At 48.0% G+C, this 15,143-nt stretch overlaps 1 protein-coding gene across 1 annotated transcript in view; it reads right to left on the minus strand.

Annotated features, from left to right (window-relative positions):
• Positions 1-5,559: 5,559 nt before the first annotated feature.
• LOC106820680 (mothers against decapentaplegic homolog 6-like) overlaps positions 5,560-15,143 on the minus strand; it is a 26,428-nt gene continuing 16,844 nt past the window's right edge. Inside the window, exon 4 of the mRNA XM_014825182.1 lies at positions 5,560-5,795. Coding sequence (XP_014680668.1) covers positions 5,560-5,795 — 236 coding nt within the window. The remainder of the gene's footprint in view (positions 5,796-15,143) is intronic.

A 15,143-nucleotide genomic window follows, 5' to 3' on the forward strand; every position in this document is an offset into this window, starting at 1 on the left:
TATATATATATATTATATATATATAGTTTATTAGTATAGCAGGATATATATATATATATATATATATATATATATATATATATATATATATATAGTGAACGTATGAGCGACCGAGGGTGTGCAGATGTCAAGATATTTGTGCGTTTTATCATTTTTACGCGCTGCAAATATTCAGCATTTAAAATGTTACAGTGCGATCGGCTAGCAGTGAAGGATGAGATATCCAGACGCCTCTTGGCAGCAGAAATACCAACTGCGCAAGCATGTATACATATTTAGAGAATTGCTTTTCCTCACGAAATAATAAAAATTGCATCTTTGTGTAAAGTGAACAGTAGCGGTTGAATGCGATCACGAGCTCTTGATGTGGTGTAAATATATGTGGTGCAAGTAGATTTATTGAAGTATTTTCTGAGCGATCAGTATTGGCCTTTACTTGCTAATATATCGAATTATGTGTAATGATTAGTCATCATTAATTGTCCTAGTTTGATTAGTATCATGTTTTGCTTTAGATTTTTTTGTAAAATTGTGAAATTTTGTAATGTGTGGATTTGAAACTTCTAAGTTGTACACGTTTATTCGTAGCCTATGTTTATGCGATAAGAAAATAGATTACACACAAAAACAAATCTAAGATTTTCATATATATATATTCAATGGATTCAGTATATTAACCTTTTTGCTATATATAATATTTTATCTTAAACAAATAAAATTTACAATCTCCAGTTTATCCTCGTACAAACTGTCTTATTTACAGAAAACAGCCACTTTTCGTAAGCATCGCCTTAATATGTCACACGCACGCACGCACGCACGCGAGGCTACGTCAGGGATAGATCCTCCCACAGTACACTAGACCCATTACAGTCATTGCAAATTAGAACTCGATGATGTCCGGCCCGGTAACATCAAATAAAACGGCCGAAAATGCCGATAAATAAATAGGTGAATGAATGTGTAGCGTGCGCGCTGGCCGGCCCCTGCCTGGCCGAGATGGCCGGGACCTCGTTTCCATAATTGCCCAATTAAATAATAACGCGTCGTAAACTTTACGACAATCGCACGATTTACGGCGGCAACGCCCGGCGCGCGGGGGGAGGGGGAGTGGCGCTGCAGTCGCAACCGGGTACATACGCGACGACGACACGTCGCGTGACGTAGTGACGGCGACGAATTGTGACAGAAAAAGACGGCCGAACGACGGTCGCGTTTCTCACGCACGCACGCATTCACAGACGCACGTACGCACGCACGCACACATGCACAGACGCACGTACGCACTCCTACACCCTGCAGCCGTCCCCACCGCACCATATAAGCCAGTTCGTAGTTAGCCAAGGGGTTGTGTGACGTCACAGCTCACCGGGTCATTTGTGACAAAAATCGATGAAATCTCGAGTGCGGCGTGCGCTCTCGGTTCAGTACGTATATGTACATGTATTCTGTGTGTATGTATGTACACGCACGCATGTGTACGTGCACACGCACGCATGTGTACGTGCACACGCACGCACGCACGCACATGTACGTGCACACTCACGCACGCACGCACGTACGTGTACATGCACACACACGCACGCACGCACGTGTATATGCACACGCACGCACGCGCGCACGCACGCACGCACGGAGGGGGGGGCACTCGCCTCGGAACTGGGTAGGGGGGTGCCTCGGGGACATGTCCCAATATACTGCACTAAACAGTATACCCTGTTGCAATATTGCACATTTCGGTTATGTCCTGTTCTATCAATATAGGCAGATATTGGTCCAATATCGGCCTGGTGATATTGGCCCAATATTGTGTTGCCAATATTGGTCCAATATCAGCTTGATGGGTGTGTATTTAGATAACCCTGTGCCAATAATGATGTTCGGAAAATATACCCTGTGCCAATATTGATGTTCGGAAAATATACCCTGTGCCAATAATGATGTTCGGAAAATATACCCTGTGCCAATATTGAATAATGATGTTCGGAAAATATACCTTGTCCAGCGGCACGTCCCCAGTACCTTTAACAATGGGAGTGCCCCCCCCCCCCGGAACGTACACACGCGAAGACTGTAGCATTACAACGTATGTGCGGTCGAATTACGAAATATTTTGTCACAAATGACCTGACCCGGAAGAATTCGTGGCAAGGTTCGCACATGCGCATACTGTAACTACGAACTGGCTTATTGCAAAACAACAGTACAACTATTACAACCAGCGATTGGCAGCAACTGTGAAGCGGGAATTCAATGCGAGACCCTCCTCCTCCTCCTCCTCCTCCTCCTCCTTCTCCCTACAACGCACACACGCTCTCCCTTCCCCCGGTCACCACTCTACTCTTCTGGAGTAAACCAACGAACGTGCCGTGCCCTCTGAATAAACCCTCCAAGAACGTTTCCTCTATCGCGCTGCTGCGGCGCGCATTCAAGCACATCGACACAGGAAGATAACCAGTCTGAAATGCGACGTAACGTCTGTTGTTTTTATCGACCTCCAGAAGTGGGCCGCCGCGCCGAGATGGTTCTAAAATCGTAACCCTCCGCAAGACTGTCTACCGACGAAGAATTTGCTTTGTTGTTTTTTTCTCGCCCCGGAAACTTTCGGCCGGCACAACGATCGGTTTAACCTTTTTGCCGAAGAAATACAGCTAAACTATCAGTCAGTCGGTGATTGTAGGCGAATAATTTCATGCATGGCAACATAAACTAAGAGAGTTAATTAGCAACATCCCCTCTCCACCCACACCCCCGTCTCTACGGAGTGCGCCCGCCCGCCGTGATCAGACACGCATAGCGAATTAGTTGCGAAAAGCCGCCACCAGAGGCCTCTGCGGTCGGGCAAAAACTGCCGCCAGAATGGCGTGCTGGCATAAATGCATGAAAGCTCTACCCTGTTGAGTTTCTTGACAAGATGGTCTGGCGCCGGCGGCTGCGCTACTGTACCATAGTCGCCAGCGATCACCGATCTTTCTCTCGCTCTCGCTCTCTCTCTCTCTCTCTCTCTCTCTCCCCCGACGGTTAAATAGGCTAGCATACAAAATCGCAGCACATAACAAAACGCGTTTCTCCCTATATCTTACATACGGTATTATGTACAAGAACGAATCACGACGCACACAACAGATGTTTGTAGTCCGGCTGTGGCCATGCTTGCTTTGCTTTTGTCATCGGATGACAGAACGATTTTCATGTGTGCGAACAGTCCTAAAAATATTCGACATAATTTCTACGCACTTTTGCACATTAGTACGTAACACAACGGGAAGACAGCGCACGGAGTTTGTTTTAACCAAACGCGTGATCCTAGAGAATGTTTAGTTCACAACTAACTGAAAGTTCAATTTAATAACAAAATATAGTTACACTTCTTCAGCAAAAAATGCAATATTAACTTGACGTTTTTTCGGAGCGCCCACAGAATGTATACAATGTATGTAATAACATTCTAAATATAAAATAACTTCGTATATAATATTTCCATTCGAATTGCACGTTTTTTTTCTGCTGCTAACTCTGAGAAGAGTTATTTCTCATTCGGAGACCGCTCATTTCTGTAAGCTCACGATGGCGATGTTAAACAGAAACTGCAACTCGTGTAGTGTCTCTCCGCTGTGTATGTACGCGGTGCATGCATGCATGCATGCGTGGTGCGTGCGTGCGTGCGTGCGTGCGCGCGCACGTGTACGTGCATTCGACCATTTGTTATGTATGTATGGTTGCACATGTACGTTGTGTGTGTATGTATGTGTGTGCAGGCTTGCAGGCGGCGTAGATGTACTTAAATATATATATATATATATATATATATATATATATATATATACATATTTCACATAAGCATGTGCGTAATAGATAGGCCCTACCCTTTAAAACATGCAGAAAACAAGCTTTCAAAGACACTGGCATCGTGTCATTATGTTTTGTTAGAATTTACAAAATTTTTATTTTAACGAAAATTGTGTCCTTTCATTCATTAGAAGCATGCTGCTGATTAGCATCCATTGCCACTTATATAGACTGGTCCTACGTCACTCGACATGAGCTGTATATACGTATGGATGTAAGCGCGTGTACCCGCTGTTGCTATACGACACAGAGATGGAGCAGTCTAACTTATGTACCTGCTCCTCGAAGCAAATTAATATCGTTTACACGCAAACGCAAAAAATGAAGCTCCATCCAAACAATAAACAAGAACGACAAAAACAAAGAAACACGAACAACATGTGCAAAGATTCGATAGCCTGTGACGTCGTTTTGCCTTGGCTTTGACTTGCTCTTCCGAATCCTCCGTGATTAAATGCGCAACGCTCGCCTCTAGGTCTCCGCCCAACCGCCCATCGGTCCCCGAAATTACGTGCTGTTGACCCTCCAGATTAGCTCTGCGAAGATATTTTGTAACGAAGGGAGAGCGAGAGAGAGAGAGAGAGAGAGAGAGAGAGAGAGAGAGAGAGAGAGAGAGAGAGAGAGAGAGAGAGAGAGAGAGAGAGAGCAACTAAAGCGAGTTTGCGCGTGTCAGTTTACCTATAGAGAATCAGCACTGATTGACAGTGCTCGTATACGGTTTAGATGTCCGTGCAAGTTAGAGCTGAAACCGCTGGTTAACCGTGCAACCTCGAACGCGAATGGCACCTTCGAGCTATCCGCTTCTAGCGCTTATAGAAACCACGCTACACGAGTTTGCCAGGCACGAGTGCTGCGTATTATTCATACATATATGCTACGCGGTGAACTGATTGTTTATGGATTTATTTCAGCTCGCCGTCGCGGCTCAAGACGTTTACGCTTTCTCGCCGCATTAACCTTCACCCACCGCGTAGAAATCGTATTACTATGCAGTACTACCAGCCCCGAGGTTGGTGCGTGCGGACTCTCGCCTCTCTATGTTCTGAAGTCAAAGCAAGCAATTATTCGAGCGCGTCGTTTCATATCGCGGTTTTATGTCGCGGTTTCATATCGTAGTTTCATATCGTGGTTTTATATCACGTTTTCATATCGTGGCCTTATAGCGTGGTTTCATTCCGTGATTTCATACCATGATTTCATACCGTAGTTTCATATCGTGGTTTTATATCGTGATTTCATATCATGGCTTCATATCGTTATTTGATATCATGGTATCATATCGGGGTTTCATGTCGGGGTTTTATATTCTGGTTTCATTCCGTGGTTTGTGGTTCTATACCGTAGTTTCATATCGTAGTTTAATACCGTGGTTTCATACCGTAGTTTCATATCGTGGTTTGAGATCGTGGTTTCACAACGTGGTTTAATACTCTGGTTTTATATTGTGGTTTTATTCCGTGATTTCGTTTCGTGGTTTTATACCGTAGTTTCATATCGTGGTTTTATATCGCGTTTTCTTGTCGTAGTTTCATATCGTAGTTTCATATCATGGTTTTATCTCGTAGGCTTATGTCGTGTTTTTATATCGTGGTTTGATATCGTGGTTTCACAGCCTGATTTCTTATCGTGGCCTTATATCGTGTTTTCATTCCGTGGTTTTACAACCTGATTTCATATCGTGGCCTTATATTGTGGTTTCATTCCGTGGTTTCATACCGTAGTTTCATATCGTGGTTTTATATCGTGACCGCCGCCGCCGCCGCCGCTGCACTGCTCGTTCTGCAGTATCCTAAGGCACATGCCGTCGGTGTGAGGTAGGTGCGAGTAAACGCTGATGCTGGGGTTGTAGACCTGTAGGTGGCGACCGACGCGGCTCGTATGCTCCCAGTAGGCGATCGTGCACCAGTGGTGGTGGCTGCGCGGCGTCGAGTCGGAATTCTCACAGTCTGCAAGCGAACGAGAGAGAGAGAACGCTGAGTATTGCGGGCAACAACAGGCTGCAAATGCACGCGAACAACAGAGAGGGAGGTGGAGAGAGAGAGTGAAAAAGAGAGAGCGAGCGAGAGAGGAGAGAGAACGAGAGAGGAAGAGAACGAGAGAGAAAGGAGCGAAGGGAGGCGAGGAGAACGAGAGAGAGAGAGAGAGAGAGAGCGCGCGAGAGAACGGTGAGTGTTGCGGCCAACAACAGGTTGCAAATATACGCGAGAGAGAGAGAGAGGAAGAGTACGAGAGAGAAAGGAGAGAGAGGGACAGGGGGAGAGAGAGAGGAGAGATAGACGGATAGGTAGAGAGAAAGAGAGGGCGAAATAAGAGCGGGCGAGACAGAAAGGGGGAGCCGCCGAAAAGCAGGCAACGCACGCCCAGTAAACGTTACATATCTCCACTGAAGTAATCACGCGTGGAACAAGAAAACACGGAGTAGAGAAATAAGTAGGATAGCATAACGACGCGCCTGTTGCGTTTTATATTCTTACGTCGATTAGCTGTTTTTTAATGCATCAAGTAAACGACGACAAACCGCGGGATTGCTAGAAATCGCTATTCAAACACTCAAAGTGCGGTCCTCGGTTGTTGCGTTATAACAACATAGGCGGGCAGTCGGCTTAACAAGAAACAGATGAACGCGGTTTTAAAACCATCAACATGTACTTTACGAAAGCGGGCAATGTTTTACATAGCAATAAACTGCGCGAGCGGGTAGAAAGGATCAACATGATGCTATGCAGCCACCCACACCCACACACACACGCGCACACACACGAACGCACCTGCCTAGAGATACTCATACACACACGCACGCGGGCACACATGCGTGCACGCACGCACAAGACGTAGACGTAACGGAGTTCAATGACACACGAGAGGCGGCGGAACATGACAGGACCCTGACGACAACAACATTCGTGTCATATTATTACCGGTCGCGCCGGTGATGACACAATCCATCAGAGCCGCACACAATCGCACACACATAAACACACGCGCACGCACGTATACATACATACATGCACACACGTATACATACATACACATACACGCTCGCACACACGTACATACACACACACACTGGCCAAACTGTCGAAACTTCACGGCGTGTCGGTACCGGTCGGATTCGACCAAGAATGCGTTCACTATTTTTACTCGGCGATTTTAAACAACAGCTCCACGCACACGCACGCACGCACGCACGCACACACGCACGCACGCGCGCGCATGTCGTCGGTCAGCGGACCGTGACTGGCGCTGAGGGTGGTGGCTGTCATTTACATTGTTATGCCAGTGTCGACACCAACCAAAGAACGGGCGCTGAACGAACACTGCCCCCCCCCCCGCCGCCACCATCAATCCACGTGTCTGCGATGCAGCGTATTGATTGCGTCGCCGTTCGTTTTAATATTAAATGCACGCGGCAGGCATCCCGCGCCGCCCGCGTGCCGCCGCCGCTGTCGCCGACGACGACGACGACGACGACGACAACGCACAGCGACGCGTTTTAAACCAATAGCGGCGTCGACGTCCTGAGTGCGACACGGCGAAGTACAATTCGTGGCAGGTGCATCAGCCAGCAGGTACTACACGACGACAGGCAGACGATAGTTCATTGCAATATATTATATATATTATATATTCTGTTGCTGTCGCCTGACAAAGAGACATATGTTCTCGAAAGCTCGCGTAATAAAATTTTGACACCTATTTCTATTTTTAAATTTATCTTATATATGTATATATATATATATATGTATATATATATATAATACATATGTATATACTGTCGTTTCTTACATACGTGCTGAGATGAAAGGTTGGCGATGATGATAGCGGATGTATAAACTAAACGAGGCTAGAACGTATGCGACGTATTTCATTTACACGACAGCTAAACGGGGGTCTACGTACGCCTCCCTGTGCACAAAAACTGGGGACTCAACCCGGGTAGTTTATATTGGTGGGGTCGGGTTAGGATTAGCATAGGGATATATTATGGGGTTCGTTCAAACGATAACCAGCAAGACTGCCAGCTTTCATTACTGTCTAACTATTAACGTCGCGTGCGATATATGGCTCGAAGAATATCCAGCGTGACTTCTCCGATGACCCCTGACGACTACAATATCACTGAAGGCAACCATCAGCAGGCTACACATCAGAAAATCGCTCGTTCAACTGTAGGATCCATTTTCAGATTGGGGCCAACAGGAATCACGCCACGCAGCGGGGGAAAAGACTCGCTCTCTGTGGGCGAATGCAGGCTTAGCTACCAGCGCCAACCCCCGCGCTACACACTGCGCTCCCTCGCTCGCTCGCTCGCTCGCTGCTGAGTGCAGCCGCTGCCGCTGCTGCTGTACCTTACCGCAGCGAGAGAGAGAGCGAAACATGTTTCAACGCAACGAGAGACTGGTTCAGTCACAACTAGCCGGACCGGCGGCCTAATGGCTCCTGTTATTTATAACCACTGGGCACGGCCAGATGCAGGGGGGAGATAAGAATGGCACCGCGTAGTCTGAGGCATTATTCCGTTTTCGCCGAGCCTTCGCTCGAACCCTCGCCGCCCGAGCGCGCGGGCGCACTCGCTGGTCGATGATTGACTTCTGGCTGACTTGTGCCATGGCTCGCTCGCAGCGAGCAGCACCGGCATGCATGCATACTCCTGGCGACGAACTCTCACCAGAGCGCTGTACTTTTCTTAGTTCTTACGGTTCGTTTTGCTTGCTGCTGGTAGAAGACGTCTTCCCCTCCCACCCCCTGATCGCAGGTGGGAACAGTCGCGGAGAGATCCAGGGGCATTCAAACAGGTTTTTTTTAACAAGCTTTTGCCTCGGCGAGATAGTATATTAACCAGGACACGACAGCTGGGTGACTACCGAAGCAACTGCACACCCACACGCCCGCACGCACCCACACGCCCGCACGCACGCACGCTCGCACGCGCACACGTACCACGCACGCAATTTGTTCGAAATAATTTCTCGGCTCGTCCAAACTGCGCCCTACGATATCCTATCGGTTAGGAACACGTCCACGATGTGCGCTTGTGCGTGTGTAGGAAAAGATGGCGCGCGCGTGTGTGTGTGGGGGGGGGGTTCTCTATATACTACAGAAACCCGTGGTTACTAAATTGTCATCCGCGCTGGCACAGTGCTCTAGCTGTCTCTCTCTCTCTCTCTCTCTCTCTCTCTCTACCCCGGCTCGGCTGCAGACACGACCACTCACTGACGCCAGCATAATGTGACTTCAATCATCGAATCGCGCTGCATGCCTCCCTTGCTCTGCTTCCGCGGCGGCGGCGGCACGGCACGCGTACACCCTGCCTGCTGCTCGCGCCACGCCGCTTGCTCGGCCGTAAGTACGTACACATAGCTACAACTTACAGCTGAAAATACATCATCTGCACATGGGAACTATCGCTGGTGACATCTACGCATTAAACATAACCGCGGCGAACTGCGGGGAGGAATCGCGCGCGGGGGGAAGCGCATTTGATATATATCGCCTCCTGCTATGTTTTTCACCCAGAGAAAGATTTGTTTGAGTTACTCGGGTTTACACACGCAGTGACCGACAACGACCCCCAAATTCGATAGAGGCGAGGCCGTAAAATCCAATCCGAAAGCTAAAGGGGCTACGAAAATGACGATTTTTTTTCACCCTGTTTTCCTTTCATCTGGACTATGATAAAAACTGCAACATAGGCATCTCAGTGAACATATTTTGACCATGAAACGAAAGAAATTAACATCAGATTGGAACATTATCGGGTTGCGATATTCCTTCATTGCAGAATCAGCAGCAACGTCTTCAAATCATCTAAAAGTCGATATAACCATAACACCGTGTCCACCAAATTAAGAAGAATAAACAGATCGTGTAGCAGCGTGCTACGCATACCACGAGAACCACAATCGAGTAACTGTGTCACCGGCATATAACATGACGATAGGTAGTACACATCATCTCACAATACATCATGTTATAATAATGACAGGTATCATGTTGCATTCACAGACGGGATGCTGTCACTGTCGATATCATGCCGTGACGCCTGACACCATGTTGAACTGCCTGGCATGCTGCGACGACAGGCATAGGGACTAGATATTCAACGCTATATAGTATGATGTTGCAGCATCATGCTGCCAGATTTGATGACACGGTATAGCATTTCACCACAAGCGGTAACATCTGACCTCACGCGGTAACATCTGACGTCACGCGGTGACATCTGACGTCACGCGATAACATCCAACGTCACGCGGTAACATCCGAGGTCACGCGGTAACATCTGACGTCACGCGATAACATCCAACGTTACGCGGTAACATATGACGTCACGCGGTAACGGACGCCGCGTCGTAACAGTAGATGTCGACGCGAGACGGAGGCTATTGCACTTCCGTCGCAAGAGAGACTTTCCAATTTCGTGAAAGAGCGCCCAACGACTGCCGCCGCTGCCGCCGCCGCCGCCGCCGCCGCTGCCTCTGCCTCTGCCGCCGCGTGAGATTACGAAACAATTCCCACTGGAGCACCAGACTGTTAAATGACTGCTGTTACAGTCGACGAAACTCTCTGCCGACGTAGCAGCAGCAGCAGTTCTTGCCGCCGCATTTCCACAGAGAGTTCGCTCCGGCGTTCCTTGCAATATTCTTTCGTTTCGTTTTGCATTCTGAGCTATAGACTGACTCCGAACGTCTGCGATCACGCGTCGTTGCTGATGCAAACGACGACTGTCGGAGTCAGTCTCGTTTAAAGCGACGTGGTGGATGTGGGGGAAGTAGACGGGCCGTTACGTCGCTACTAGCGCATTAGTTTACGAGACTATTCTACCGAAATCTTCTGGCGGCGGTAACTTGGCAAAGAGAAAGACCGGCGCCCGTGCAGCGAAAAAGGCGGCGCCTTGTTGAAATAGTTCTGCCACGTATACTGCTCGCCGTGTATGGTACAGAAACGCACGCCAACGCTGCGCATTTGAACGTGCACCCGCCACCTGGCGGCGATTCGACCTGCCACCATCATCACCGCCGCCGACGCCGCCGCCACCACAGCGTTGTTTATTTATTCAATGTTTCTAGTGAATACCTAAACATTCGCGTGAATAATTGCGAATGCGCTCTCGCTGTGCGATTGTGTTTCCAGTCACGAATGCGCGCGCCTTATCGTAGCGCGCTGCCGACTGGCGCGTCCTATCAACACATCTTATTTATTTATTCAAACGTCTGAACCGAACATCTCGGCACACACGGGCTATGCTGCGCTCGCGCGTTCGTCTGCGTCTGGCCTTACCGGGCGGGAAGTAGTGTGCTGCTCTCACTCACCAGTAATTACGACACAACCGCAGAAGTTCAACTCTAGGTGCGATCAATTCATTGTGCTGGCGTGTGTGATGTTGCACGGGCGGTCACCCGCCAGATGCACGATTACTTTGAAGTGTAGCGAAAACGACAATAACGTCCGTGTTTGTTTTTGGGGGGAGGGGCGGCAAACGTTCCGCAGTCACGATAAACACGCGTTAGTGACGACAGTCCAGCAAGCGCGAGAGATATGAGATTGTGAGACGCGGTAACGTGAATCACAAAGAGACGTGATCAAAGTTATGTTGCCCCCCTCCTAGTCACGTTTTTCTTTATATATATATCCACCAAACACTGAAATAAAACACTGATAAAATTACATAAAGCGATGAATAAAGCATTTCGACATCGACAAATGTACACGCAATCAAATACAGATAACTAATACAGATTAATACAGATAACCCGTGCTGCTTTCCACTGGACCTCTACCGTCGGCAATGTCAGTTTCGGGGGAGGGGGGGCAGGGGTTAACGTACATGCTTACACAGTACTGACAGCGGAATGCGCTGGCAGCCGCAGGGTGGGGTAATTCGCATACCACGAATTAAATCCGAAATTTATTAAAGCGGTAGTAGGATGGACCGCTGCATACGCGCCGCCATTTTTACGATAAAAAACAAAAACGACTCTTTGACCCACTGATTTCAGCGGGCAACGCCGGGTATCCCGCTAGTATATATATAAATATATATATATATACAGTTTCTTTTCTTGCTTGCTGGAGTAGCAGTTGGATGACATCCAGAGTACATAATAGGAGATTATCACCTATTATGTACTCTTGATGACATGGAAGGGATCTCTTGGCAGGAAAAGGTCTGGATGACTATATTTTCTGAGGCGGATTTGGCACATTGAATATAGTGAGGATAGCATTCCACACTAATTTTGCATGTGTTGTGTTCATAAATTGGTTGTCCTCGAAATGATGAGCGCACAGTTGCCTATTTCGGTTAAGATACTCTCATAAATATTGGTATAAATCAGCTCTTCTGGTGTTCACTACCCATTTTTTACACCTGTCAAATAAGTATAACATGCATTTCATTAGTTTACAAACATTGTGGCTTGTCCAACATAATATTACTAGTAGCCGAATCATAACATCACACCCCCCTACTACCCAAGCCAATCAATGCGCCTACGTGCCTACTGTCTCATACTACCCCAACCCAGACCAAAGTAAGTACGGTAAGCGCAATCGGACACGTTACGTTCAATACCGGTAGGTAATACGATGCGTGTAGACACACAGTGTCTGCCGAGGATTGACGCAAAAACAACTTGCTGATTATTTTCACACCGCTATGGCTGGAATACACACACATGTACGTGCGCATAGATGCACACACGCACGCACGCACGCACGCACGCGCGCAGACACATACCTGCCACATTCTCAAACAAGAGATAGCAAAAACATTCGAAATCGTTTGCAAAGACATTCGACTTTGTGTGTACACGCTCTAAAAACGACTGCGCTCGCGTTGATTACCGAAATTATTGACTGAAGTTCGGGGAACGATTCGCACCGCCAGATATCGACCACCAAGAAGTAAAGCTGATAGCAGATTGGTTCCCTCGCTTGTCTGCGCCTTCCCGGAAGTTCCGCCCAAAGGAAGGGACATCTACTCACTCCCACCTTGGCGCATCGATCGTGTACTACAACTACTACATACAACATTGAATTATGAGGAGTCGTCGATACACACACACACGCACGCACGCACGCACGCACGCACGCACGCACGACGCACGCACACACCCAACGCACGCACGCACTACGCACGCCGCACACGCACACACACGCACACAACACACACACACACACACACACACACACACGCACAGTCACTGTCGTGTGCGGTTGTAAAAGTCGCCCTACCCATGTAACTACAACACCTCTGTTCCAACTAAAAAACGCCTTAAATGAAGTATTGCGAGATTTTTGCTCAGAAACACTCAATCCGCAGCTGAATTTAGTCTCACCTGACAGCGGAAGACATCACTGATTACACAACATTAAAAACGCTAAGATTTTATGCAGTTACCGCCATAGAAAAATGAATTGACCACATCATACCAGCCTCCGGATATTATCGTATTGCGACAATCCAAAATACAAATGGCCGCTTCAAACAAGTGCATAATTAAGCAAAAGCCGTGCAATTCTGTGTGGTAAATCTTATTGACTTTTATGTCCAATAATTCAGAGCGACTTTCTGTCATTTTCATCTCCGGTTCGACTGATCTGGACTGGTAATCCACAAGCTTCTTAATAACACGACTTTTACGCCCGGCTATAGTATACACTGCTGTTACCGCTAGTATGAAGCCTCTGTTGTTACACTGCTGACCTGCATTTCTACCGGTGCCGACCGGTATGCATTACCCCATTTACTTTGCACCGTGAATAGATGTCTCGCCTAGCGCCGAGAAAGTCCGAGAGATGCAACGTAAACAGCAAACAGAACGCAAAATTGTAACCGTGCATGATTTGGTGAATACCAAGGTTCTACGGCATTTTATCGTTACTCTAGACAATTGCTGTTACTCAAGCAATAACGGTAGGTATCATGAAAGTGGGGAAAACACTGGAAAACTCTCGCAATAATTAGTTAATTACTTTAACAACAGTCTCTATATGGGAAACCGGATAACCTACTACGTGTCAAATTTCCGCACAATGCTCTTTCAGTTTTGAATACCTAGCGGTATTAAATTCTCTCACAGTTACGAGGTAATGCGAATATTTCCATCCCCTTCTCAACACGAATGTGGGGGGCCCTAGTAATATAATACTCCTTGCTCAATAGTACTGCATATTAAATTAGCCTCGCCTAATTGGTATGATAGTATCGATAACAATGAAACCAGATAGTGAGACAGCGAGCGCGAGAGAGGGGAAACACGCATACCTGGAGAGAGAGAGAGAGAGAGAGAGAGCGAGAGAGACACACACAGAGAGAGAAAGAAAGTCAGACAGACAGAAAAACAGAGAGAGGGGGGACAAGAGGCGGGAAACCGATATCACTTCTTACACTAACAATGGCCACCAGGTGGCGTAGCCGTAGTACACCGACCGATCATTGCCATGACAACGCCACCACAGCCCGGGGATGCGTAGCTGCTGCCACGTTATACACACGCAGTGCGATGCGACGGCTTACTACCCTTTGACCATAGACTTCTTCTTCTTCTCGGGTCACTACACTACACTCGGCCTAGCCACTGCAGCACGCAGGACCTGGCACGGTGGTTGAAAGCCTCAAGGTCTCCAGGGCTGCATGGCTCTGGTAATAGGGGGCATTCCAGGAGATGTCCCATAGTCTGGTCCTCCCCGCAGTCGCATTCGGTTGGGCCATCTTCAGTGTAGAGACCATGGACTGACTTACGCGAGGTACTGAGCATCAACTTTGCGGGTCCATCACTCCTTATAAGCTGACATCAACGACTCCTGCCAGCTCACCCTACTTTTTCTGCTATAGTTTACCCCACCACTGCTAGTTGACCCCACCACTCCTGCTAGTTGACCCCACCACTCCTGCTAGTTGACCACCACCCACTTCTACTAGCTGACCCCCCAAAGCTCCTGCTATCTGGCTCCACTACTACTAGTTGACCACCACCCACTCCTACTAGCTGACCCCCCAAAGCTCCTGCTATCTGGCTCCACTACTACTAGTTGACCACCACCCACTCCTACTAGCTGACCCCCCAAAGCTCCTGCTATCTGGCTCCACTACTACTAGTTGACCACCACCCACTCCTACTAGCTGACCCCCCAAAGCTCCTGCTATCTGGCTCCACTACTACTAGTTGACCACCACCCACTCCTACTAGCTGACCCCCCAAAGCTCCTGCTATCTGGCTCCACTACTACTAGTTGACCACCACCCACTCCTACTAGCTGACCCCCCAAAGCTCCTCCTATCTGGCTCC

This window comes from Priapulus caudatus, unplaced genomic scaffold (genome assembly GCF_000485595.1).
Source record: "Priapulus caudatus unplaced genomic scaffold, Priapulus_caudatus-5.0.1 Scaffold43, whole genome shotgun sequence".
NCBI lineage: Eukaryota > Metazoa > Priapulida > Priapulimorpha > Priapulimorphida > Priapulidae > Priapulus > Priapulus caudatus.